The sequence below is a fragment of the Pyrus communis genome, chromosome 1 (genome assembly GCF_963583255.1).
Source record: "Pyrus communis chromosome 1, drPyrComm1.1, whole genome shotgun sequence".
NCBI lineage: Eukaryota > Viridiplantae > Streptophyta > Magnoliopsida > Rosales > Rosaceae > Pyrus > Pyrus communis.
Genome location: NC_084803.1, coordinates 15247513 through 15274550, shown reverse-complemented (window position 1 = coordinate 15274550; position 27038 = coordinate 15247513). Strand labels below are relative to the sequence as shown.

The 27038-nt window shown below is 35.9% G+C and overlaps 3 protein-coding genes across 4 annotated transcripts; 1 reads left to right on the top strand and 2 right to left on the bottom strand.

Annotated features, from left to right (window-relative positions):
* Nucleotides 1–1670: 1670 nt before the first annotated feature.
* LOC137735510 (GDSL esterase/lipase At2g23540-like) lies at nt 1671–3030 on the bottom strand. Its single transcript, XM_068474941.1, has 2 exons — nt 2772–3030; nt 1671–1915 (listed from the first exon to the last, which is right to left on the bottom strand). Exons 1-2 carry the CDS (start codon nt 3028–3030, stop codon nt 1671–1673), a joined length of 504 nt encoding a protein of 167 aa, XP_068331042.1.
* Nucleotides 3031–10808: 7778 nt separating this feature from the next.
* LOC137744699 (protein S-acyltransferase 10-like) lies at nt 10809–15970 on the top strand. Of its 2 annotated transcripts, none has more exons than XM_068484482.1 (11): nt 10809–11189; nt 11395–11509; nt 11987–12061; nt 12230–12301; nt 12423–12560; nt 12832–12865; nt 13436–13545; nt 14000–14086; nt 14348–14431; nt 14781–14846; nt 15608–15970. In XM_068484482.1, exons 1-11 carry the CDS (start codon nt 11105–11107, stop codon nt 15702–15704), a joined length of 963 nt encoding a protein of 320 aa, XP_068340583.1. In that variant the 5' UTR covers nt 10809–11104; the 3' UTR covers nt 15705–15970. The 2 variants fall into 2 exon arrangements, with proteins under 2 accessions (XP_068340583.1, XP_068340572.1); XM_068484471.1 differs by having other exon boundaries at nt 10811–11189; nt 15530–15970.
* Nucleotides 15971–17481: 1511 nt separating this feature from the next.
* On the bottom strand, nt 17482–20793 carry LOC137710763 (lysine histidine transporter-like 8). Its single transcript, XM_068449889.1, has 5 exons — nt 20137–20793; nt 19783–19919; nt 19247–19674; nt 18211–18342; nt 17482–18007 (listed from the first exon to the last, which is right to left on the bottom strand). Exons 1-5 carry the CDS (start codon nt 20589–20591, stop codon nt 17519–17521), a joined length of 1641 nt encoding a protein of 546 aa, XP_068305990.1. The 5' UTR covers nt 20592–20793; the 3' UTR covers nt 17482–17518.
* Between the last annotated feature and the right edge of the window lie 6245 nt (nt 20794–27038).

Here is a 27038-nt window from a genome sequence, read left to right as displayed (position 1 = left end):
TTGCAGTTGCAGGTGATGGTGCTTTTGGTTTTGGTATGAGTAATTTATTATCCTAATTTTTTGTTTTATTTATTTTTAAATTTGATGAGTTCGATGGTGTAGCAGGTGTGCTAAATTTGATGGAAAGGGATTCTCTTCGAATTTCTTTCCACCAAATCCACCTAGTCCAGGATCTGGGGTGTTGAATTTTGATCCAACGGCTACAAACAGGGAGTCCCTTTAAAAGTTATAGTAACTGTAGCCGTTGAATCAAAAGCTAATGGCCCGGATCTCAGACTAGGTGGATTTGATGAAAAGGTATCCGGAGAGGATCCCTTTCCAAATTTGATGATATGTTGCTTGTAATTGTAAAGCAAGTGCCGGTTGGAATAGGGCAGAAGAGGATATTTTCTAGATTCACTTTGTAGGGATCTTAGGAATTTTCATATTCGAACTGTTCATTGTATATCGCGTGATCACTTTTCGTTAAATATTATTTGTGTTTAATTTTAAATAAAAAAGTCAAATGATTTTTGAGCGCATGATACACGATGAATGACTAAGATGTAGAAATCCCTAAGATCCTCATAAAATGGATTCGAATGGAATTCAATTTCGAATGGGGCACGGTCACGAGTGGGACCCAGGTAGGTATTGCAGAAGGTGAGATGGTCGTGGGACCAAGCTGAAAGTGCCAATTTGGCACCCTTTCCGTTGTGGTGCAAAATTCATTAGAAAACTCCTTGTTAGGCAAACACTTGATGGTATTGGTGGTGCACCTACTCCTTCCCAAAAGAATTTTTTATTTTTTATTTTTTTAAAATATATTTTTTATTATTATTATTTTTTATTTATTTATTTATTTATTTTAAATAATCTCTAAAATTATTTTTTGTAAAGGTGATATTCAAATAAAGATTAAAAAATTAAACAATTCTGATTATGAAATTTGTACGGTCAAGATATGTTATTAGCAAGAGAAAATGAACTCATCCTCCCTAGAGATGTATAATACTTGCATGAACTCATCCTCTCCAAGGAAGTATAATACTTGCATTCCTTATGTGGGGATGCATGTATTGCCCTATTTTCGAATACCGTATATTGATCGAATAAAATCAATGGTCAGACTTGTTTAATTTATAGGAAAGCACAAATCCCCTATTTGCAAATACTATATATTGACCGAATGTAAGCATTGATCAGAATCTTTTAATTTATAGGAGATACACATGTGTCCCCTGTTTGCTAATACCATATATTGACCGAATGAAATTAATGATTGGAATTATTTAATTTATTAATCTTCAATTGAAGATCACTCATGTAAAAAACCATTCAAATTCGAGATTGTTTAATCATCAAAATACATCAAATAAATGGACGGTTCACCATAAATATATTGCTTAGTACTTACACCGTCGATTTGTTCTATACATTTGAATGACTAAATGATTTTCAATTGAAATTCATGGGTGCAAGTATTATCTTATATTAAAAGCAAATACTCTATATTATATTGGAAGAAAAGAACTTCTGTGATGCTTGTTGAAGATATCGATCGCAATTATTGCTAATTATTCCAATTTAAAAATGGATCAAAACAACAAACCCTCACAAATTTAACTTATTTTTACATTAAAAGAAAAGAGAAGATTCATTTCTTCTTTATTTTGGTTTGGATCTAATCATTAGGAAGTGATGTTAACATGAGTAGCCACCAACCGACTGAAATTCATGGGTGTGACAAATCTTGTTCCTCCACCATAGAGGGTAAGTGCTGCCAATTCCGAAGCATATTCAGTGGGATGATAACTGTCCCAGAACAAGTACTCGCGCTGATTCGCACAAAGGTTGGGGCCAATGAGAAAAAAGCATGGCAATTCTCCACTGAACTTTCCTGATCCACAGCAGGCTGATTGGACGTCCTTGAAGCCTATCAAGTTGAAAGATTGTATATTCATTTTTTAAGACTTGAAAGGTAAATCTAATCATAACAACCCTAGTGATTTGATGATAAACATTTTAGTGCGACGGTAGTATTGCCATGTGGTGTGTTATCAAAGACATTGTTATTATTAGTTATAGTACGTGTATCTATTTTTTTAATATTATTACTTTCATAAAATATTAAGTTTATGGTCTACTCATATTACATAGAGTATGTGAATATATAAGTCAACATAGTGGCGGTTTTGGGATTGTGCAATAGGTGCCCTTGCACAAAACCCCCAATCCTAAAGGGCAATAAATATGATATCATCCACATATGTACCAACTTGGTTTGTAGCAAAAATACTTCACCTTTGAAAAAAAATCTAGGTTATGTATGTGAATAAAAGAAATATAACCTCCATACGCATAAGAGAAATCACTTTTATGTTTTTAGTTTGATTCTACCAGCTTTGCTCTAAATTTTGTTTTTATATATATTTTTTTCATAATTTTTGTTGGTTTTAATTATAACTCGAGTAATAGTACTCCATTTAAGTAGATCACTTATTAGTACAATTAACATCCGACGATAGTTATGACGACACAATCTCTAGTTTAATCAATTTGCACATATAACCTTTAAAAGATGATTAAGAAAATAAACATGTTATTATAAAATTTGTAATGTGAACATATGTTAGTCGCAAAATGAATGAATGGACAAGGCAGTACACGGATGGATGAACAAGGTGGTGCACTCATAGGGTCCTTCAGTTGTTAGATTCTTTTTACAGCTTGTATAAAGAACAAACTCAAGGTTCAATTAAATCACCATGTTTTCTATATGAAATGCTTACCGAAGGCTAATGGGTCTTCAAGGATACTCATGGTCATTTCATAAGCATTCCCGAGTGAGTATTTCATCCCTTCCAATTTTGAACTCATGTTTCGCAGAAGATCCTTAAGTGAAATGAAAAAGGATTGAGCGAGCTTGTTTAGATCTTCTCTACAATCACCCGACTTCTTTGATGAAGCACGTAAATTAGGACAGCATCCAATTGGAGGAATACTTATAATCCCAAATTTCCGAGCTCCTAGCATGTATAAATTCTGCATTATACATATATTAAAAATTGATTGGAAACAAAAAGATAAATCCAGGGGAATGATAAGAGGATCAAATTTTGAATAATGTTTTTGGTACTACATATGCTAATCACCTTGACCACATTCCTAGTAAAGGTGGATATGTATTAGTAATGTAATCAGGAGGATATGTTGCGAGCTTCGGTGTTACAGTTTGGTGATGCTTGGCATAAGCGGTTGAATTTAATGGAATTTGCCTACAACAACAGCTTTCATTCGAGTATCGGCATGACACCATTTGAGGCATTATATGGTAGATCTTGTCGCACACCGTTGTGTTGGTCAGAGGTAGGGGAAAGAGTTTTGGTGGGCCCGGAGATTGTTGAGGAGACTACTCAAAATGTTCAGGTAATTAAGTCTAACCTAAAGGCGGCCCAGGATAGGTAGAAGAGTTTAGCAGATCGGCATGCTACTGACAGAGTGTATGAGGTTGGTGATTGGGTATTTCTGAAGCTTTCACCATGGAGAGGCGTTGTACGGTTTGGAAAGAAAGGTAAGTTGAGTCCCAGGTATATCGGACCATACATGGTCACTGAGCGAGTTGGCGAGGTAGCTTACAGGCTGGAGTTACCTCCGGAGTTGGCTAGAGTACATAACGTTTTTCACGTGTCCATGCTTCGACATTATGTTGCTGATCTATCTCATGTGATACCACCTTAACCCTTGGAAATCAATCCGGATTTGACTTATGATGAGGAACCAGTGACGATCCTAGATTGGAAGGAAAAGGTTATGAGGAACAAGACAGTGAACTTGGTGAAAGTTTTGTGGAGGAATCATTATGTGGAGGAAGCTACGTGGGAAACTGAAGATCGGATGAGAGATTTGTATCCTCGGTTGTTCTTTGATCACTAGGGGTTGTTTTGTATGGTTGTTTTGAATTTCGGGACGAAATTCTTATAAGGTGGGTAGGTTGTGACAGCCCGTTCCGGAATTTTCAAACCGTAAGTGTGAAAGGACGATTTTGCCCCTAATGTGAATTTTCGTTGTGTGGTTGTTTTTGGATTGTTGTTGGCTGATTGTGGACCACACACATTTCCACACACACACCCTCACCTTTCTCTGCCCTGCACCCCCTGTCCGAGCCCTCTCTCTCTCCCATTTTCACCTCCATTTGTACGGACATGCCTAGAAACCCTCTAAATCTTCACAGATCGAAGAAACAAAGTACATATTCATGCTCGTGAGGTCCGTAGAAGTTCAACCATACCCATTTCAGGTAAGGATACCTTCGTTTTCACGTCGAACTCGGGATACCCGATTTTTGTCACTGTTCATGCACACGTTAATTCTTGTGTTTTTGGGAATTTCAAGCTTGTATGAAGCTTAGTGAGGTCCTTAGGAGGCTCGGGGTGGTTCGTTTGAAGGTTTTGGACGTCGGGATCGTGAGTTACAAGGTTGGCCGGAGTTGGTGGTGTTTTCCCGGTGAGATTCCGTGGATTTTAGCACTTGAAAGTGGTATGGATTTGTTCCTCTCGTTGTAAGCTTCATTTTGGTACCAATTTTGTGAAATTTGGTTGAAAAACGAAGAAGATATGAAGGTTTGAAGTTTTTACAATTTTCCGGCGTTAACGGAATCCGTTAAAGTTAACGAAATATTCCTGACGGTGTTAACTGACGCCGTCAGCGTGCCAGGCACGTGCCTACACATGGCCGGCGCATGCGACGGTGGAAAATTTTTCTAAAAATATGGGGATGTTCCTGAGGTTGAGTAGATCACGTTGGTGTATTCATACACCCCATTTGAGCATTGTATGAGAAGTTATTTCATAAGGTTGGTTATATGTTTTAAAATTAACGTTTTTATAGTTGTTTCGTATATAGGTGAGACCTATCCCGAGGACGAGCGCGGTCACTCGAGGCAAGGGGCAGTGGCGGATCCAGGATTTTAAACTCGGGGGGTCCCAATTATAAAGGTCAAAAAAATTATAGACAAAAATAACATTGAAAATTTAAATATAATACATTTCATTCAAAAATCATATGCAAAACAATATTACAAATTATAAAATCATAATTCAAGTGTCCATTACGAGGTTTCATAAGTTACTAGGGAGTACCTAAGTTATTGATTATCTAATATGAAGCACTAAATTTAAAGGGGTGTGCTATTCACACACCCCTTTTTGCTTCTCACACACCCTTTGTTTATTTCTGTCATTTGATCTTCTTTAATTCAGTCAATCCAACGGCCGCAAATTAAGAGAGTGTGTAGATAGCACACCCCAATTTAAAACACTGGTCAAATAAAACTCTCCCCAAACTCCCACTATCTTTCTAACCAAACACACCATTTTTCTCTTTTACTAGTTTCCAAACATTCACCTTCTCTCTCACTAAGAACAAAGCTGCCATACCTCCACCAACCGCCTCCCTCCCCATTCTCCCGAAGCCATGGTAGCTCCACCACCAAATTTCACAAACCCATGACAGATCATATCCATCTTACTAACCTTATGAAGGAAATTTCACCCATAAGAAAAATTACTAAGATGGTTGAAATAATTTGGGAAAGTTTGGGCTTATGTACTGCCCCTGCCAGACGACAGAGAAAGGTTGGAGGAGAAGTGGGTGGCACCGACGGATGAGACCATGGCAGAAGCAAGGAGGAGAGAGGCAGGAAAAAATTATAGATAAAAATAACCTTTAAAAGTTAAATTATAATACATTTCATTCATAAATCATACGCAAACAACATTACAAGCTATAAAATTCTAATTCAAGCGTCTACGACGATATTTCATAGTCTGAAAATGTTCCATTTGCAAATATGCTCTTTGGCTTGAAAAACCTTTCCATATTTCTTATCTCTACCCTACATATTAACAAAAAAAAATAAAAAAACACACAAAAAACATATACCAATTAATCAATAAACAAAATTCCAATAATTAAATGAGTATACAAACATAAAACATATTTATAATCATATCAATAATAGATTATAAATCTCCATCAATAGAAAATATAATTTAGTTGAGATTAGATTAGATTAGAATACCAAAAAATCTTATTTGAATTTTGAACCAAATGGTGGTGGTGTGGATATTTGAAACAAATTGAGATATGATATTCAAGTAAAATTAAAATATGAGATTGGGTGGGATTTTAGGATTTTAGGGTTTTGAGAATTGGGAAATTGAGGATTGGATATGTGAAAATTGGCGGTTTCAGGTTTTGGATGGGGGAAGGGATGAGTAAGGTATGGGGATTCAGGAAGAGTGATGGGGGCCTTGGGGACTTAAAACAAAAAGGAAGCAAACGAAAACGTTTTTCCATTGTCTAATTTTTCTTTTTCTTTTTTTTTATTTAAGAAAAGGTTTTAATCAGTTGGCCAAAACGTGCGTTTTGGGCCAAGGCTGAAAAGGACAAAATTGTCTTTCTTCCTCCGAACGTTCGTCTTCCCCATGAGGACGCCATTGCTGCAGCTGCATAGCCTTCATCCGAGTACGAGGGGTCCCTGAAAATTTTCAAGAAACGATTCAGGGGTCTTCGAGGGGTCATGGGACCTCCCAGGTCCCTCTGTGGATCCGTCATTGGCAAGGGGGTTACGACCCTTCTACATACCAGTGAGTGGGCTTTTGGTTTTCCATATATACCTATATACTTATACTTTTCCCAGAAAGTGAAATGAAACGTTTATTCGTTTATATGCCATGCATTATATTGCCGTTTATTTATGCATTGTTAGTTGCATATATATATATGTATTGGTGTTGTGGACGCACAGGTAAGTGCCAGGTGAGTTATGATTTATGTTTACGTTCAGTAGTGATTTGAGATGCTTAGAGAGCTCATAACCTGCACCCTTAGTGTTAGTGCTCCCGCCCAGAGTCGGGCACAGTCCTTCACGTGATGTTCACCTCCTGCACCACACGCTCATCTTGGATCCAAGTTAGGTGCACATTCCTGTCGTACAGACCACTTTAGGTGGTTCCGACTCGTAGATGACCCGCGATTATTCGCCCAGCCTTCACGTGATCGTAGCACTTGAGCGTACTTATATTACACCCAGGCTTGTCGTGCAGACCACTTTAGGTGGTTCCGACTCGTGTGCATGTATAGTTAGTGAGATGGAGATTTGAGCTCTAGATTCAGCCGTACAGGTCACGTTAGGTGACTCCGGCTGACAGATTACATGACATTGATTTGATATTCCTGAGCACTTGCATTTTACTTCGAGGCATTTGGCATGACATATTTCTGAGCATGACTTATATATATGTATATTCTATTTTCTGGGAAGTATACAGGTTTTACGGCGAGGGGTTAGAACTTATTTATGAAATGGTTTTTGGAAAAACTTTGTTTTTGCCCACTCACGCTTTTGTTTTGCGCCCCTCCAGGTTCTAGTTGGCTAGCACGTTTGGTGGCTCCCCTGAGGATTTCCCCGGCATATCTGATAGACTATTACCAGTGTAGGACCATCTTCGGGTGTGCTTTTGTGTGTCATTTTCTCCCGGACTGCATTAGGTCTTCGTGCTCTGAACTTTGTTCTCACACTTACGCTTGCACATGTTTGTTATTACTTTGTGTAAAGCTGGTTTTTATTTATTTGTACTATTTTTATTAGTATTCTATTAGCTTCCGCACTGTGCACATGGTTACGTCACTTCCACGTGACGGCCAGCATGCCCTGATCTCGATCGGGGTGTGTCATAAATTATGTTTGGCCTTATGACCATTTAGCCCTCGGTTGGAGACGGTTTTTTGTCACAGGGCTAAAACGAGCCCTATGCCCATTTGGCCCTCGGTTGGAGATGGAGGCAAATATAGCCATGTACTATTTATTAAAATATTAATATCTTGGTGGGCCAAATGACTCGATGGCCTTACTATAGCGGTTTAGTATTCAGAATTTTATTCGAGCGATGTTAAAGATCATGCAAGGTTCTTTCTATTTTTCATGTGTGATTTGCGCTCAACATGCTTCTTCACGTGTGATAAATTTCAAATTTAACATGTAAACAACAATTGATATTTAAAAAAAATTTATTCTGCACTCCCTGAAATGAAACTTTCGTTTCTTTCAAAAAAAAAAAATACATAATGACTTTTTTTTTTTTGAGTATATTGATATTTTTACACTAGGGGGAGGGGAAGTTCGGCTAAGCCATACAATGGGCAACTTAATTTGGTATCGAATTCGCCATTCACGAGATTCGAACTTAAGACATCTCACTTTCAAGTAAAGTAATAACACCGTTGTTTTTGTTAACAAAAAAAACCCACAATACCGTTTTATTATTGTGAGATGTTTGTTTTGTTTTTTGGCAGATTGGCAAATCCTAGAACTAAACCGATAGAGTTCTCTGGTCTAGCAACATATTTTTACAATTCATGTTTTCGAAAGAATGCATATAGGGGTGTGCTATCCACACACTTTATTTTATTTTTCACACATTTTTTATTAATTTTTATCATTTGATATTCTTCAATTCTTCTAATCCGACAATCGAAAATTAAAAAAATATGTGCAAATGGAAATTAGGTTAGTTTGATGATACAACGACTGTTCAGTTAGCTTAGTTATAGAGTTAGTTTGATGATACAACAATCACAATACTCGGAGAATAAAGATTGCAACTTGTCATTGAATGATTGGTGCTCCCAACGACTGTTCAGTTAGCTTAGTTAGGTGTGGAAATGGAAATTAGGTTGAACATATGTTAATGGATCAGTTGGACCTGTCGGTACAGAACTTGCCTAAATTTCTGGTTGATTTTTTTCGCAAACTTAATACGAATTATGAAATTTCAGTTCGAATCTTTTTTAGTAATTTAAATATATTTAGGAGAATTACCTTTTTGCTTGTAAAAAAAAAAAAATAGTTTTAACGAAAAATTCACGGTACTGTTCACTTTAACGAAAAGCCATATTTTTATACTAAAAAGTCAATCCTAGTACTATTTACTTTATCCTTTATTTTGTCCTTATCATTAAAACTCAAAGTTTTCAAACCTTTTTTTATTAGTTTTCCTAAAAAAAAAATGATGAGGTCCTAACATATAATTAAAACTAGAATATGCCCACATACAAAGTGTATGTGAACGTTTTTTTTTTTTTACCAAACGATATTATCCATACTAAAGGATGGGAGAGTCGACTAAGTCTCATAATGAGTTATCAATAATGTGATCCAAATTCGCTTTTGGCGAGAATTAGACCTAAGTCTTCTCACTTACAAGTGAAGAGGAATACCACTAAATAGTAGTGCTAAGTGGTTTTTTTAAATTTTAAATAGAAGGAGAGAGGAAGAGAGTGAGAGAGAACTTCGGAGCAGGAGTGGGAGAGAGGAGTCAGAGATTTATTTTTATTTTTTAATTAGAAATATTAGAGTCACATATAGGTGAGGTTTTAAAAAGTGGTAAAATATTGGTTGTGTGTAATTACATTACTGTCCATTTTTTATATTTAAGTTTAGTTTTGATTAGAGGGTTAGAATGGTAATTTACAAAGTTTTGGTTGACAATAAGATTTCTATTAATATGTTACTAGCATTTGTCTACACACTTTGTGTGTATGAACACATTTTTTTTAGAAAAATGAGGAGAGAGGGAGAGAGATAATGTGGGGGGAGTGGGAGGTTTTTGTTTTCATATATATTTTTTTTAATATTAGAGGTATTTTAACATCATCCGTAAATGAGACTTCAATAAAAAACAGTAAAATTTGGACCTATGAATTAAATTATCGCCCATCATTTTTTTATGTGATAGAAGACTAAGTAGTCTTTTCACTCTCTTTTGGTTGACAAAAAATGTTTCATTAATTAATAGAGATGTTCAGTTTTGATTAAAGGGTAGAATGGTAATTTTATGAAATTTTAGTTGACAAGAAGAACTTCATTAATTAATATGTAGTTTAAATTTGACTTCAAATCTCAATTTGGCAATTAAATTATTAGAATCATCATGCTTCACGTTGTTAAGTGGGAACACTTTTATTTGGCAGAAATTTTGTGAACCCTATTATTAGAAAATGTATGTGTATTCCGAAAGTTTGATTCATATTGTCCAATTTTATGAGCTAACCAACTGAACTTGAATACAAAACAAATATACCTGAAGCAAACTGACTTGAATTTTCCATAGGTGGTGGTTATGATACCCAAGGTTAACAAATGAACTTTTCTGCGGTTTATGACAATGCAATTTTTTGTCGTTTTATCGATTGTCACATGTTAAAATCTGTAAGTTAAAATATCAAATTTAAATGTGTAGAATATGTAAATGAATGAGCAAAAAATAGAGGAATTCTTGTTCACATTAGAAATTTGAAACACTAAACCAAGAAAAATTATTTGTATTGCATTTTAGATCACTAAATTTGATCTTACTATTCTCTAAAAAAAATATTGCTCTTACCATATTTGTACATCTTTGTGATAAAGAAAAAATTCTCATGTGTTGGTAGCCTTACCTAGAGAGATGGTATAAATGTGGTATCTATAACATTACTCAAAAGTTAACTAGTATATGCCCATATATAAAGCATTTGAAATTTTTTTAAATTGAAAGAGATTTTTTTAAATATTTTAAAATTAGAAATGTTAAAATCACATGTACGCTTGTAAAATTTTATTTTATGAAATTACGTTACTGCTTTAACTTTTTGTTGTGATAAAAACTAAATAGTCATTATACCCACTGTTAGTTAACAAAGAAACGTTGTTAATATGTAGTTTAGATATGATTAGCGATCTAATCTAATTAATCAAGTGATATGTAATGAGGGTTAGAAAAGCCATAGGCATATTACAAATCGAAGTGTTGGACAGAGGAACATAGGGGCACAGGCGTACAGCTACTATTCAATTTCCAGTTTCTCTGACAAAAAACGCTCAATCTTCTATCCAAATCCAAACCCTTCTCGTTCTCGCAGGTCCGTTGCTCTTCCAGTTTAACCACTTGGGTTTCTCCAATTCCGTCACTTTCCCGAGAAAGTTCAAATTTTGAAGCTAAAGAAAGCATTTTCCTGGAAAACCCAGTGTTGTAGAATACTGATGTAACCAGTTCCTTATTTTCTCTTTCAATTTCGTCCGATGACGATCGTGAACATCTGCCGGGACTCGTCGTGTCGACCACTTGAGCGATGCTCCCGTTTCCTTCCCTGCCTCTCCGATCCCGGTGAGTTTTTTTTTTCCCTTCAATTTTGTATTTATTTTTAAAAAAATTGGAACAGAAAACAAAATCTGACTGTTTTTGTTCAGCTACATAGTTTTTTAATCGCAATTGAGTCCAGGATTTTACTTTTTATTGTTTTTAGAGAGCTTGACTTTTTGTTGATGCAAAAACATTGTGATTTTTATGTTTTGGGTACTTTGAATTTCAGCGCGGAGGTCTGCTTTGGGATTGAAAGTTGCATTGGTGATGCTACATCTGATATACGCCGGCGTGATTTTTCTTTTTGATGGAGGTTTGATAGAGAAAACTAAGAAAGAACCATGGTATGCTAATGTTTTTATAGTTTTATTTAATCTTTGTTTTAGTTGCATCACATTTTTTATGGCGATAAGCATATTCATATGCAAATTTAGCTAATTTCGACGATGGGTTACTGTAGAACTTTTAAATAAATAGGTCCCGCTGTGTCTTAGTTGCATAATATCAATTTTCAATTTAAGATCACAAAATGAGTTGAACCTTAACGTATGTGAGGACCGGTGTCAATTGGTTCCATTAGCGCAAGTGTAACTGATGAGGCGTTGCCTTTTGTTTAGCAATGCGTGCATTGTATTAGGGCTGAAACTTAGACAAGTTATTTATCACATTCTGTCTGAACTAGTGGTGGAACATATGGAACTTAAGATCAATGATCTTAGATTTGGGTATGAACGTCTAAGTCATCGTATGAAAGTGTTCTATTAGTGTTTCTGTCGTACCACTAACCCTTCTCCTTGTTTTTCTTTTCTGCCCTTTTTCAGGAATACTGCTGTATATTTGACTCTCTTTGTTGTGACACTGATTCAATACTTTGTTACCTCTGGTTCTTCTCCGGGGTAAATGCCACTGCACTTATGCTACCTTAAGATTATACTTGTTTGAATATGAATAGCGAACGTTACGCTTGTGTTCCAGTTTCATCTCATTGTGATATCTCAAAAATTTGATACTTGTATTCCAATTTCAGCTCATTGACTTCTTGATTATTTGTGTTTATATTTTAGCTTTGTCTTCGATGCAATGAGGACTGTCAATGAATCCAATACAATATTCAGAAAAGCATCAGTAATCTCAAAGTAAGCGTTGCTTTCATTTATGTATTTCTGTTTTTCATATTGATAAAAATTATGGTCAGAGATCTTACAACATTAAGTGAACTAATTTCTTGATGTCATCTTGCTGTAATGTTAAGCAAAGACAGCCTGCTCCAAGCAAAACTGGCAGCGTGGTTGTGACAGTGGAAGGGAGTCAGTTGGGAAGAAGTCTTCTTGGAAATAATGCAACATCTTGGACCAAACTTGTGATGGACTTGTATCCACCTGGAACATCTGTTAGGTATGCAATTATTCATAAGTTGTCAGAGCAGTTTCACTTTTATTGTACATTGCAAAGTGATGATTTGGTGTTTGCACGTTATTCTGTGTGTTTCATCTTAATTGTGTTTGTTTGAACATAAAATAAGTAGGGTAAACAGAGTTTAAAGTTGTTTCGATGCAACCATTTCCTTTCAAATACAATATTGAATGAAATAGTTAAGAATAAGAGCGAGATAAGTTCTCATATTTCACAAATATATTTGCTGACTGCTTCCTTTTGGTTATTGCAGAAGTTTGACATGCGCGTACTGTAATGTTGAGCAGGTAGTACCATCTCGGTTTTACATATTCATCTTGTCTGATACTTTTGGCTGTTTACATTATTTCTCTTGCCAACATCTTTTGAGCATGGAACAAAACTTTATAAAGGATGGAATATTCACAAAGATATACAGAGAAAATGTCTATCTTAGGAAAGAGAAGACCAATAATTAAAGATTCTCGTATTGTACCTGTGTATGTTCAGTGTTATTATAAGAGTGATTGAGTAATTAGTTATAGTTAAACTGCTCGGCATGGACAAGGGTCTTAAAAAAGTTGATCTGATTTAGAATTACGACCTTGGACAAATGAATTTCCTCCAGAAGAGTCACTAGAGCATTCGAAAAAGTATGGCTGCTGTTGAACAAGATTCTAGCTGCAATCCTCTAGATGTTCACACCCCCTATTTTTCAGGTTATGCATCAAGATTGTTATTTGTTAGTGTACAAAATTGCCCTTGTGTTAATTTACTGGAAAAAGAATCTATTATCTATCTCGTTGCCGTTACTCAAAATTTTTATTTACCTATAATGTAAATTTGGATTATATATTTTGCTTTTGACTTATGTGCAGCCTCCGAGATCAAAGCACTGCCATGATTGTGACAAATGTGTTCTTCAGTTCGATCATCATTGTGTTTGGCTTGGAACATGCATTGGTGTGGGTAACCATTGTAAATTTTGGTGGGTGTGATTTTGTACTAGCTTAAATTTTGTTATTGTGTTTTGCGTTCTTATATTTTATCTGTTGCCAATAGACAGAAGATATTCCATGTTCAGTTTGTGGTATGAATGAGTACCAGTTGTTGAATTTAGAATTGCACTTATTTTGTTATTTCAGTATCATCTCTATTTTTCTCCAACGTATATATACATTTCATACTTAAAAGCCCTGATCACCACCTTGACATATTTCTATTCTATTTTATGGTTGAACTATTCTTTTTGTCAATGGTACAAAACATTCCTAAGATTGTAATCTTATTTAGTTTTGAGTCTTGTCTGATCATTTCTAAAATTGTCGTTTAACAGGATAGGCGATCAGTGCACTGAATACTGCACGGAAAACTTTTATTTACATTTCCACACTTAAAATTCCTGATCAAGAACTTTTATGTCTTTTGGTCTAATGTTGTAGGTGGTACATTTGCGAAGAGACAGCACTGTGCCTTTGGACTGTCATCCTGTACATCACATACCTGAAGGCTAATATATCAGTCGCTTGGTATGGTATCTTTTCTGAGGTCCTTATTTCGTGGGAATGATTTAGGTTATACCCTTGTCATTGTGGTAGTACTGTCTAAGTGTTTGGTGCTCTATGAATCCATGGAGAAATAGATTAAGTGAAAACTAAAAACAGAATCGAAAAGTCATTTCTTATGGTCCTTGTGGTTTTCGTTATGAAGTTTTATTTGCCCATTAAGGGTTTTCTTTTCTGTTTAATTGGTGTCCATTATAATTTGGATTCTGAATGTTTAATTGTCAGGTGGAAGGATGCAATTGTGATATTGCTGTTGGTTACTTTGTCAATTTCCATGACCTTTCTGCTGCTCCTCCTGATATTTCATAGGTAAAGTTTTATATTTGGCATCAGCTTTGGGTTTCTTAGATGCAAGACGTTTCCTCCTATGCTATGACACCATGTTTTTATTTTCAATTTGCCATTTTGGTAGAGTTACCTAATTTTAATGCTTTCACAGAACTTCTGCCATTTGTTTGTGTTATGATGCTGGCAGTAGTCGTGTTATAGTATAATATATTTAAAGAATTGGATGTCTGTTTTTTCTCTCTCTCTTTCTGCTCCCCCATCCCGGCTTCGTTCTCTATAACTGAGCACTATCACTACATAAGTCATTTACCTCAAAAGCATAACTGAAATGTATCAGTAGAACATTAATTTTCTTTTTCTTTTCCTGCAGTTACCTAGTTCTGACCAATCAGACTACCTATGAGCTTGTAAGACGAAGGCGCATCCCATATTTAAGGTTAGTTCATTTCTTTTCTTTTCTGCTATATAATATTATTTGCTGTAAATAACTAAAATCGTCATTGTATGTTAAAAATATCTAGTGTCATTATATATACTTTAATACTGATTCAGTAAAAAAAAATATATGTGACATAAATATGGTTAGATGTGTTTATTATGGCTATTTGTGGTTAACATGCATGAACAATTTGTGTGATGAAAGAAAAAGAGTATAATAGTATATGTACACGGTGTTTACAGAACCCTAACTAGCGTTGTGTTCCAAATTGTTCTATAATGGTAAGGGGTTTGCAACGACCACCAAGGAATTTAGGCTAAATTAGTTAGAAATGTGCTAGAAAAGATTAGAGGGAGAGATTTGAGATGACTAGATACAATGCATTGAGAGGGATTCGCAAATGATTACTTGAAAGATTGATTTGTAAATCCTTTGTTTATGTCTTTGTTGTAAATATATAACGATCATGTAGTGCATTTCAAATCCCTCTATCTGATGTTTGTTGTTCATTTCTAATTCATTTAGTCTAAATCCCTTGCTAATGCAAATCCGTTGTCAAACATAGGAGAATTGTTATTTGCATATACTAGGCTATGAATATTGTGTTGAGATGTGAATTAAAATAGTTAACCGTTATGCTCTTAGATTCTCAGTTCTTTTTACTTTGTTTTGATCGACAGAGGAGTACCCGAGAGGGTATATCCCTTCAGTAAAGGAGCATGCAGAAATTTATACGAGTTTTGCTGTGTTCGAAGCAGTAAATACAGAATGGAATCATTACCAACAACGCAGCAACTTGAAGAAAAGTCTAGACCTTACACCTGTTGTGACGTTGTAACCTGTCGTTGTTGCTGACATTGTGAGCTTTGTATCATTAATTTGTCATATTTTTTCCCTCAAAATTTACAGGGGGAACCATCCGGGGGCATATCTGCGCATATATTTTGTTTAGGTAGCTCCCAAATATGGCGACCGGAGATGGATAAGTCGGAACTGGTTCAAGGTCTATAGTTTGTACTTTATTTTAGGCTCGATCTTTAGGCATGTTATAAAAAAAGGTTTTTGATCAAATTGTTTTTGCAGGATATAAAATTCCGAATTATTTGTGCCAGTTTTATATACATAGCTGAACTCTTCCCATAAATTACCAAATTCACTCTCCTAGAACTGCTCTGCAAGAATTTCATATCGTTGAAATGTGGTTCAAAAGTTTATCTAATGTGAATTGAGTTATACACTTGGTGCATTATATTTACTGATCCTATCTCTCGCGATATGTGTTAGTGGAATATATGGATAGAAGCGATTAAATTTTACGCGGATGAAAAAAATATTTAGATACATGATTTATTCTGCAGAAGGAGTCGAGTATTTTCCTTTGGTAATTACGGCTGCATGATGCTTGGGAGGGATCCTTTTCGGGGATCTGGGGAATCTTGTAATCGTGTCCGTTTATTGTACATTATGCGGTTAGTTTTCGTTAAGTACTATTTATATTTAATTTTAAAAGATTTTTTACTATGTACGATGAATGAACACGATTACAAGATCTCTGGATCCCTCAGGAAAAAGATCCGGTGAGGATCCTTTTGTCGGATCCTTAAGATAGTTTGCAATTTTATGCGTCTGCGTCCACACTGGTTGAACCACCCGTCAAGGTTCATCACAAGTCACAAGAGCATTGACTTGACTTTGAGCCACCTTCTGAGACTAATAAGCTCAGTTAATTAAACGTTGGTTCAAGACTTCTAACCTCTTAAAATTTGATGGTTTTAATTAAATATGTTATACTGATTTGCAGTTAAGGAAGAACAACTTTTTCGGTGTATAAAAGAGCTAAGTAGTGTTCTTGAATAATAATAAAACAGGCATGGTCCGCAGTAGGCCACTTTAGCGTTACAATTAAGCTCTCCCACCTGAGAAGAGATCTTCATCAGATATCTTCCACCAAAATCACCTGATCAACTTTTGAAATTTCATCCAACTTCTCCTCCCACCTAACCAATTAACTTAGTGTGATTTGATTTTATAATTAGAGTGGCAGTCCATAGTTGATGGAATTTTTGGATGAGGATTTTTTCTGGATTCTCTTTGTGAAGATTCTATGGATCAATTCATCTCAGCCATTTATCGTACATTGTATGGCTAGTTTTCGTTAAGTACTATTTGTATTCAATTTAATAAAAAAAATCAAAATAAAATTTGGTCGTAGACTGATAAACATATAGGATGAACTGATCCCTATAATTCTCACAAAGAGGATCCAGACAGGATCTGTTCCGGAATTTTCCACTGGCCTTTGAATTTTCTGAATTAAAAAATGAATTAGCATGAGAGAGAGAGAGAGAGAGAGAGAGAGAGAGAGAGAGAGAGAGAGAGAGTGTGTGTGTGTTAAGTGAGATTAATCCAATCTTCAGAATTTTACTTGACTAAGTAATATTACACACACCTAAAGATTCTACAATGTCAATTACAATTTCCATGAAAAAAAAAATGATTATATAATAGAATTATCTTTCCCATGAAATTCAGCAGCAAACTACAACTGTGAATAATTTTTTTTTTCTTTCACGAAGAACAGTAAAACAAATTAATAAGTGTAAATCCACCGTTTTGTTTTCCTCTTCACAAATCCTCCCTTCAAATCCTCCCCTGAAATCCTCCCTTTGTTAGTGAGGCTTGAAGAATTTGACTTGAATCCCAGTTTGAATCACAACATAGAGTCCAGCTGCCATCAAAACCAAACTCAAAGCCATCCCCAAAATCCCAAGAGACCAATTTAGCCACCACATAGGACTGTACTTCTTAGGCTTGTTAATCTTGATCCACATGAAACAAGGGTACGCTAAAGTCACAGGCAGTGCTATCCCTCCAACCAAACCAGCCACACTTCCCAAAAATGGAATTGCCACCGCGACGAAGAAGACTCCGAACCCAAACATTGCCCTAGCAATGCACCTCAGCCACCATGGAAGTGGAGCTTTCTTTCTGCTTGTGTATTGGGACTCCATGTGGTCAAACATTGGCATGCCATAGATTTGGAATGAGCACAGTGCATTTATCACCACAAACAAGCTTATGAGCGCTAGGACGGATTGTGACACATCTCTTGAATGGAACTGGAACACAGCTGGAAGCATTCCTCCATTTGCTGGTATCTGTCGAAAAAAAAGTGAAATAAAATATTAAAATCTTTGAGTTAAGTGTATAGTTCATGTTTAAACATTTGTTAATTATGATTAATACAGAAATTCTTTATGCTGAACGTCTGGAAAAAAAATATACGTCTGCATGTCTGTTCTTTGATAAAGAACAAACGTCTTGTGCAGGAAAGAACTGAGGATGAGGATTGGGTGCTTACCAAGTGACCATAAGCCCAGTAGCCTCCAATTGCAAGGGGAAACAAGCATGCAGCAATGATTGCATAGGACACCTTCACTCCTCTCCACATTGGCACATGTGAGGGATGTTTCTCACTAGAAGGCATGGTGGCCTGCAACACAAAAACATTGAATTCAGAAAGCTAAGTAAGTCTATGGTTGAATAATTCCATGTTAGAGTTAACTACCTAGGTGATGGGGATGATCATGATAAGTGAACGGTTGAGCACCCCCGCACTTTTATTTAAAATTTTCTTTTTAATTTGACGTACAATGTTAGAGATATCATCTACTTAAATTATATTTTGTAGATTACATGTTGTGCCGGTTAATTTTTTGATTCATTCTTTAAATCATTAAACGAGAAATTCAATCATCAACTGTCTCATCGTGTTATCTGCAAAAATATGATCTAAAAAACATACTCTCTCAGCATTTTTTATGTTTTAAAGCCAAAATGAATCTTTAAAGATAAGCTTTTATAAAATATAAATAAACAAATAAGCATGAATTTGCACAATTTTAATTTATGTAAAGCTAAAGATTAATGATCGGTCATGGTTGGTTTTAATTAAATATTCAACTGGGAAAACTAAGCTATTCCAATTGCTAGATTAGTTGTACTGTATCTGCATGTGTCTTAGCATTTTCAAAAAATAAAAAATAAAATAAATAATAATAATTGACGGTTAGATTCTTATTCATTTGAAGATGCTCAAGTTGGTCAAAATTGTCACTTTGTATGTGTAAAAGCAATATGAGAAGTCTCAATTCTGTTAGAATTATTGTTAGGAAATTGTTGGCTTCAAAGAAAAAGTGCGCATTTAATAATTCACCTAGTTAGGCATCAATTTCTGACTTCAAAAACCCTAAAAAAATATATATTGACCAATTTTGCAGGTTCTCACTGGCCATATGCATTGGGAGTCGAAAGAACCAACTCAAATTAATCTGTTAATCTGTAAAGTTGTTTAAATTAAAATTTAATAATTAATTAAGATGAAAATTATCAATTACCTGAATCTCAAGGATGAGATTGTGACCTCTGAAGGCGAAAGCAATGATCCCAAGGGCATTGAGCACACTAAACACCCTCTCCACATTAGTCGCAGATTCAATGGGATCATATGAAACTCCAGGAAGCCTGCCTTCTGATACAGAAATCACCCAAATCGCTGTACAGTACCCAACTGCAGTGAGAGCTCCGATAAGTGAAACTCCAGCTATGGAGTTCAAGTTTGGCAGCAGAGATAGCAGCACAGCAGCACATGTGAACACCAAGTACCATTCAACTGTTGTCAATGGCTTAGAGCTGCATGCGGCCCCACATAAAGTTTGGAAGAAGAGCTTGGAAGTGGCTCCACCAATCACTATCAAGGCCACGCAGGTGCCTCCAGATAGATACATGATCGGAAACATCCCTAGCCAATTTGCTATTCTGTCACCTGCAACATTTTGTATACATAATCAGTCACTCCAATGGTGCAGAAAGTCGAATTAGAAAAGGTTGATGGACTTGGGGGTAAAATTATGAAGTTCGATTGGAATCGTACCATAGGTGAGACTAAAGAGCTGCATGTATCTGCTGTAACGTACTCCAGTTTCTACATTCTCGTGGAGATGAACCAGTATCCATAGGGTGTAACTTTGCCATATGAATGCGAGAGTCAAACAGATTATACCCCAAGCCCTGCAATCAATCAGAAAAGAGGAGAAAAACCCATAAAACTATCAGAAGCCATAACTCGTAAATTTTGTAGCTCTGAAAGATTAAAATAGTCTGACATTTTACGTTGCCATACTTTCAATCTGAGTCATGGTGAAATTACGGTCCAGATTGACAGTCTGGCAACATCAAAAGTTTGCAAAACGAGTACTAGTTCCGGGTTTAATCTGGAGGGTCTTACCAGCCAAGAATTGTGAAAGCAACAGGAAGCACCAAAGCTTGAATACCAATCCCAGAACAAAGAGTGTGGAAGGCAGCATAGTACTTGTTCCCATTTCTAGACTCAGTGATGGGAAGCCAAGCATCCTCAGGATCAAGCCTAGTCATCTTCAAAGCCTTCCTGACAGGGCTACCAATGGGAGTGATGAACCTTGGAGTCAAAGACATCCTTGGAGTCCTTATTCCAGCTGGGGTTCTAGAGCCCTTGGGGGTCTTACTGGCAGGCACAACAGCTCCTCCCGCTGCTGGTTGATCTGAGGCTCCATCGAGAAGCGGTGACCTAGACAAAGACGGTGAGTTGTACTGCAAAGGTGGGCAAGACACCGCAGGCTGTGGAGCTACCGGAGGCTTTGGAGCCCCAGCAGCCGGCCTCGGTGTTATAGGAGCTGAGCTAATCTCGTTTGCTTCTACACTCATTTTTGCTATTTTGTTTGTGTTCTCCTATATTGTTCTTGCTCCTTGCACTCTATTTATCTCCCTCTGTGGCTTGGAGAGAAAACACAGAGCAGAATACATATAGGGGAGGGGAATAAATCAAATAGTAAAAGATGGAAGTGGCAAGGTACAAGGAAAGAGCTGGTGGGTCTTGTTTGTGAAACTGCTTTGGAGTCGATAGTCTTTGGTTCGTTTTAGACAACTTTGTATGACCATGACCGAGAGAGAAAGATTGCATTAGTTGGAAAGTAATTAAAGCAATTGTTTGACGGGCAATATTGACTGCTTATTTTTCTTGCTTTATGCATTTAAATTGTTTTGGCATAAATGATATATAACGTACGATTTGGAGCTCCATTGTTAAGGTTACTTGAGCATGGAGTATGAATTGGTCAACGTTTTAACCCTAAGGAAATAGTGGGAAAGAGGCCAAAACGGCTATTATTATTTTAATTTGTGGAGAACTTAGGGTTTTTTTTATTAGGAGTTTATATTAGCATGTGGATATTTGAAAATATAAGACTTTGAAAAACAGAAAGGAAATGCAAGTTGCTTTCAAAGATAAACACACTGGTCAATATTAGCGTTCTTTTGGAATTGGAATTGGACTTTCTTAGACCCCAAAGCATGAAGGTGACGAAAAACAAAGTCTCCTGCCGGTGACTTTCTTGGCTGAATGAGCCATCAGCGATGAAGGGAAAGAGATCATTAGATTTTTTTAGTAGAGCTTCTCAAATGAAAATGGCCTCTAATGTTATTTTAACATGCTATGATGATGCATGCCAACATCCATTGGGCATTCTTTACTCCAAAACGCAATGTGCATGATTGTTTTTATTTTCTTATTGACATACATGAACCTTATGCAGATTAAATTGTCATGATTGATAAGACATGTTTGGTTAATAGAAATGGGAGAAGGTGTGAATTAGAGAACTTAGAAATAGGGGAGGTACGGAAATAGAATCGGATCACTAGCTATAGCCCCTCTAGTTGATCTGATTCTTTATGTTTAGGTAGATGATTACGGAGAATTAAAGAATAACTCACACTTTTTTGAATCCATATATGTTAGTAAACATAAGGGAAGATTAAGTAGTGAAATAGTCTTTCGTAATTAATGCAAGGAACTTTATGAATAAAAATATTTCCAATCTCTATTCCTGTAAGTAAACATGAGACCGATCTTACTAGAAAAAATAATAAACTAGTGAAGGCAAAATTATCACAAAAAATGGGTAAATTGCATAAAACTCCTCAACTATTGGACTAGTCACAATTTCATACCCCATCTTTAAAAAATGTTAATGTCATACCTCATCTTACGAATTTGTTACAATTTCATATTTTCCGTTAGTTTGTCTATCAAATTGACCGTTAAATGCTGACGTAGCTTGAGACGGAACCTACTTTCTATTAAAATATTAATTAAATCTTAAAAACTAAATAAAATAAAATCATTTAATAATTTTTTAAATGGGGGACCCACCCCTACAAACCCATCCCCCACCCCCAACCTTCCTTCACCACCAAAATGAGAGCCCCCATCACCCACCCCCCCCCCCCCCCTCTCCCAAAAATCCCATTTCCCAAAAAATCCCTTTTTTTCTTCTTCTTCTTCTAAGCAACCTAACCCAAAAATCCCCCATCCCCCATCACGCGCCTACTCCCTCATCTCCAAATATGGGGGATGGAGACTGTGTAATACCCTAGAAATTTAAATATATGAATTATACATTCATAATTATGAATATGTGGAGAAAATCGAAAATAAATCGATTTATGGTTATGGAAATAGAATTGGGAAATTTTAAAGTTTTATTTATGGGAATTTTTTTATAATTTACGTCAGTTTTTCTTTGTCGATAAGTGAAATGATGGAAATGCCCTAGTTGGCTGAATGTAATTTACGAGGATGTATTTTATCCTCATATATTTTATCGGATTTTTTGGCATATTTGGATAGAGAACAACCCTACGAGCATGTAGGCGAAAACCGAGATAGGGGCAAAATAATCCTTTTGCCCTGAAATCTGGAATGCTCTAGATTTTGCTGGAGTTTTGTGTAGATAAGCCACGTAGTGGTTGCGGTTTTGGGGGGGTCGTTGGAAAAGAGAAAGAGAAGACAAAAGAAAGGAAAAGAAAAAAAAAGAAAAAAAAAAGGAGCTGTTGAATGGAGAGAGAGGAAATGAGAGAAAGGAGGGAAGAGAGAAAAGGGAGAGGGAAGCCTAGTGGGCTGGGTCATAGGCAGACCTGCGAACCCGACAACAACCTAACGGAAATTGTTGATCTCTGCCTCCAATTTCGGCCGTTTTTCGAGGCATTTCAATGGGAAAAGACTTAGAAGCATATCCCAAATCCTTTCTCTTCCTTTTTCACAAAGATTTTAGGGGAAATAGCCACAATTTCTTCTAGAACAAACCGGCGGGTTTAATGGGTGCACGACGAAAATTAGTCATTTTTGAAAGGTATTCCGTCGATTACAACTACCAGTAGGCTCCTCTCAACCTCAAGAACAAATCCCAAGCATTGGTTGGGGCGTCGGGAATGTTTTGGAGGCGAATCAAGAACACTCAAATTCTAGTGTTCCGGCAGTTCGTAGCCAAATTCAGGTGTTTTCCAGCTGAATTGCACTTCGGCCCAGGTATAAAAGTTGTTCACCTTGATTTGCTCTACATTTCTGTAAAATTTGAGAATTTTTAAAAATAGTTGAATTTTCTGTCCAGTCAAGGCGACTGACCGCCACCCGCGGCGGCAGGTGCAGCGGCGCACGGCCAAGGAGCCAACATTGTGTTTTTATGCGAATTTCGTTATTCTAATTATGCTTTTGAGATCTAACTGCTGTGGGTTGAATAATAATACCATTGTGTTATATGTTGAATTTAAATGAATATATTCGGATTTGGTTTGATTTTTGGAAATGTGAACTACAAATGGCTTGATCCCTGTTTAGGGTACATAGGCAGTCTAACAAGACGTTAGATGCAGCCATAAAATAAGTGAGATTAAATAATCAAAAATTACATTTTAATTGAGGATTATTCTTAGATTAGAAAATTGATCTAAGAGAAGTAAGGTTATAGAACTTGCGGATTTAAGGAACTTAAATTTTGTCACATCCCGGCCCGGGGCGGATCACTTCCCGGGCCCGCTCCACCACCGTAGCACGATATTGTCTGCTTTGGGCTTACCATTCCCTCACGGTTTTGTTTTTGGGAACTCACAAGCAACTTCCCAATGGGTCACCCATCATGGGAATGCTCTAGCCCCCTTCTCGCTTAACTTCGGAGTTCCTACGGAACCCGAAGCCAGTGAGCTCCCAAAAGGCCTCGTGCTAGGTAGGGATGAGAATATACATTTAAGGATCACTACCCTGGGCGATGTGGGATGTCACAAATTTAGAGTCGTGAAAATTGTCGGCTAAATAAACAAGAGTTTAGTTTGGGCCTATCACTAATATTATGATTTCCCGAAATAAATATTTCGGGGCCAGGGTGTGACAAAATGGTATCAGAGCAAATAATCATACTCTACGAGATGCACTATTCGTGAGTCTTGTTGGTGTGAATTATGACATGCATTGTGGTTGCATTAATTCATATTTTTAGGAATAAAGTGGCATTCATGTTTTATCTGTGAAATACAGATATAAATTGTATTATGATTGTGGTGCAATTTCCTTGATAATTATGAAAGTTTCGTTACTGGGAATTGTGATTTGCGTTAATAATGCATTATTTCTAAGTTCTTTGGGTAATGAGAAAGTTATGTGAAATATATATATATGTTGAGAATCACCATGAAGTGAAATGAATTGGATTGACATTATGGTATGTATTATGAGATATTATTGAATTGTGGGTGTGAATTATGAATTGTATTGATATTGCTTTATTTCATAAGTTCTATGAGTATGACGGAAATTATGTGAAATGCATATATTGCGAATTATGATGCTTTGAATTGAATTGAATGGGAGTAGAAAATTTTAAAATATAGTATTCATGTTATAGCTTTGAAGATGAGCATTTGATTAAAGTTTTGGATTAATCTTGAATTGAATCGATATTAGGCTATGCATTATGAAAATGTTGAATGTTAAGGTGATTGTGAGGTGGTGATAAGTAGATGGAGAATTGGCATTATACCTGGCACTTGAGAAGTTGAATTGGGCAAAAAGGCCCGTGGATATGTGAATTGGGCGAGAAAGGCCCGTGGATATGTGAGATTGGGCGAAAAAGGCCCGTGAAGGTGAAATTGGGCGAGAAAGGCCCGTGAATGTGAAATGGGGCGAAAAAGGCCCGTGAATGTGAAATTGGGCGAGAAAGGCTCGTGGATGTGAAATTGGGTGGAAAAGGCCCATAGATGTAAAAAAAAAAAAAAAAAGTGTGATGTGTATTGGCCAGGTATAGTACAATCTTTTCCAGCCTACTAGTCACTGATGAAGATAAAAGAAAATGGTGGTGAAATCAGTGTTTTGACAATGATAAATATAGCTAGAAATTTTAAAAATCTTATGGCCACGATAATTTGGTTGGACATTTTAATATTTATGGAAGATATGGTGATTTTTCGAATGGGAAGGAAATTAAAAACTGTGGTTATGGTTGGTCATTATATTTGGAATGGTGAAAAGACTATGAAATTTTCTCCATTTATTTAGGGTGGACATGAATAAAATTATGAAATGATATTTAAGTTCGTTTAATATAAACGAATTTCCAGTTGTGTGAGATGAGAAATTTTTATGATTGATGAAAAATTGATGGGAAAAATTTTAATTACAAATTTGATTATTTTGGTTGCCTTGGTCTTGAGTTGGCATTGTTGGATTCGATATTGCGAACAAAAACTAATGACGAGCATATATTCTCGTAACTATGTGATTATTTAAAGTTTAATTTCACTGACCGTTAAAGTTGTGATATATATATATTTCTCTCCCTTGGATGATGGAATGTGAGTAGTGCTCTGGAAGTGTGAGTCACTAATTTATTAAATCCGTGGCTACATTTGAGGTAAGTTAAAAGTGAAACAATCGAAGGGAAGATTTAAAAGGTTTTAATTTTATTGTGGGCAATTTAGTTAATTGCGAAAAATGACGGGAACCATAAAATGAGAATTTATATTAGTGGTGTTGCGAATTTAGTTTTAATTTTCTTTCCATTAACCAGTGAGTGTGATTGGAAATTTTCCATGAATTTGGTTGAAATTTTTATGTTCGTTTTGCCAATCATAAAGTTTTGGCTGGAAATTTATAATATTTATGTTGCCAATGAGTATGGTTAGAATTTTTATATTTATTCTGCCAATAAATGTGTCTGGGAATAGGAGAATGTGAGTGATAATCACAATTATAATTCGTTGATTTGCTTATTTTTGGAACTTGAAAGTGTGGAATGAAATTTCCGTTAATATTAACGTTTTCCCAGTTGGGTTTTATGTTTGGGGAAGAGAAAGTTATAAATTCAAATTTGATTGGTTTGGTTTGCCATTAACGAATTATGGCATGAAATTCTGATATTTTGTTAGTCACGTTAGTCATGACTTGAAATTTGGTTTTTGATTTTGTCAATGTGAGAGAAAATAATTGGACCACTACTAGTTTCAAAAGATTTATTGGTGCTCCATTTTCTGCACAAATTGTTGCATCTTGACATATTAGAGTGGATTATGTGATGTCATGATCAATTTGGGTGCATGGAATCCCACAAGCCTTATGCTCTTTTACTCCTTTTTATTTTCTTCTCAACATGAAGGATATTTGACTTTTTAATCAAATATACATTACAGAAAGGAAGATTTAAACTTGAATGTGGAAAGAAGAATATTGGCTCCAATCAATGTGATTGTGCCTGCATGTGCATTGTTTGGATTTTGCTATGAGTAATTAAATAAATTGAGAAAATGAAGGAAATCAGGGAATGAGATTTTGATTTCATTCCATGGTAACGGAAATTGCGGATCTTTATTTTAATATAGTGGTGAGTAAAGATGGTTGAAATTCCAATGATTTTGGTTGGAATTTTTGCTAGTTGATTTTAGTGGTTTGGCTTGAAATTGTGATATTTATTTGGCCATTGACGTTTACAGCTAGAATTTCCGATATTTTTTCTTTCAATGTATGTGGGTAGAAGTTCTGGTATTTTTACTTATCAAAGAATGCGGTTGGAAAGCTGAGAAAATGTGTGGGAACACGATGAATTCTTCATCGAGTATTTATTTCTAACTTGAATAAAATCATAGATAGAAGTTATAATATTATTCACCATAAAAGAAATGGTGGAAATAGTGCTTGTGCATTCTCGTAACTTGACAGTTGAAATCTCGGGGACGAGATTTATTTTAACGGAGGGTGAATGTAATACCCTGGAAATTTAAATATATGAATTATATATTCATAATTATGAATATGTGGAGAAAATCGAA

What these genes read in the sequence shown, in the direction of transcription:
- LOC137710763 (XM_068449889.1), bottom strand. Translation starts at nt 20,591, where the DNA reads ATGAGTGTAGAAGCAAACGAGATTAGCTCAGCTCCTATAACACCGAGG. An exon ending in GCTTTCACAATTCTTGGCTG is followed by an intron (nt 19,920 to 20,136) that starts GTAAGACCCTCC and finishes GATTGATTGCAG; the next exon opens with GGCTTGGGGTATAATCTGTT. An exon ending in GCTCTTTAGTCTCACCTATG is followed by an intron (nt 19,675 to 19,782) that starts GTACGATTCCAA and finishes AAAATGTTGCAG; the next exon opens with GTGACAGAATAGCAAATTGG.
- LOC137744699 (XM_068484471.1), top strand. Translation starts at nt 11,105, where the DNA reads ATGACGATCGTGAACATCTGCCGGGACTCGTCGTGTCGACCACTTGAG. An exon ending in AAAACTAAGAAAGAACCATG is followed by an intron (nt 11,510 to 11,986) that starts GTATGCTAATGT and finishes GCCCTTTTTCAG; the next exon opens with GAATACTGCTGTATATTTGA. An exon ending in GCTAATATATCAGTCGCTTG is followed by an intron (nt 14,087 to 14,347) that starts GTATGGTATCTT and finishes TTTAATTGTCAG; the next exon opens with GTGGAAGGATGCAATTGTGA.
- LOC137735510 (XM_068474941.1), bottom strand. Translation starts at nt 3,030, where the DNA reads ATGCAGAATTTATACATGCTAGGAGCTCGGAAATTTGGGATTATAAGT. An exon ending in TGAAGACCCATTAGCCTTCG is followed by an intron (nt 1,916 to 2,771) that starts GTAAGCATTTCA and finishes TCAACTTGATAG; the next exon opens with GCTTCAAGGACGTCCAATCA.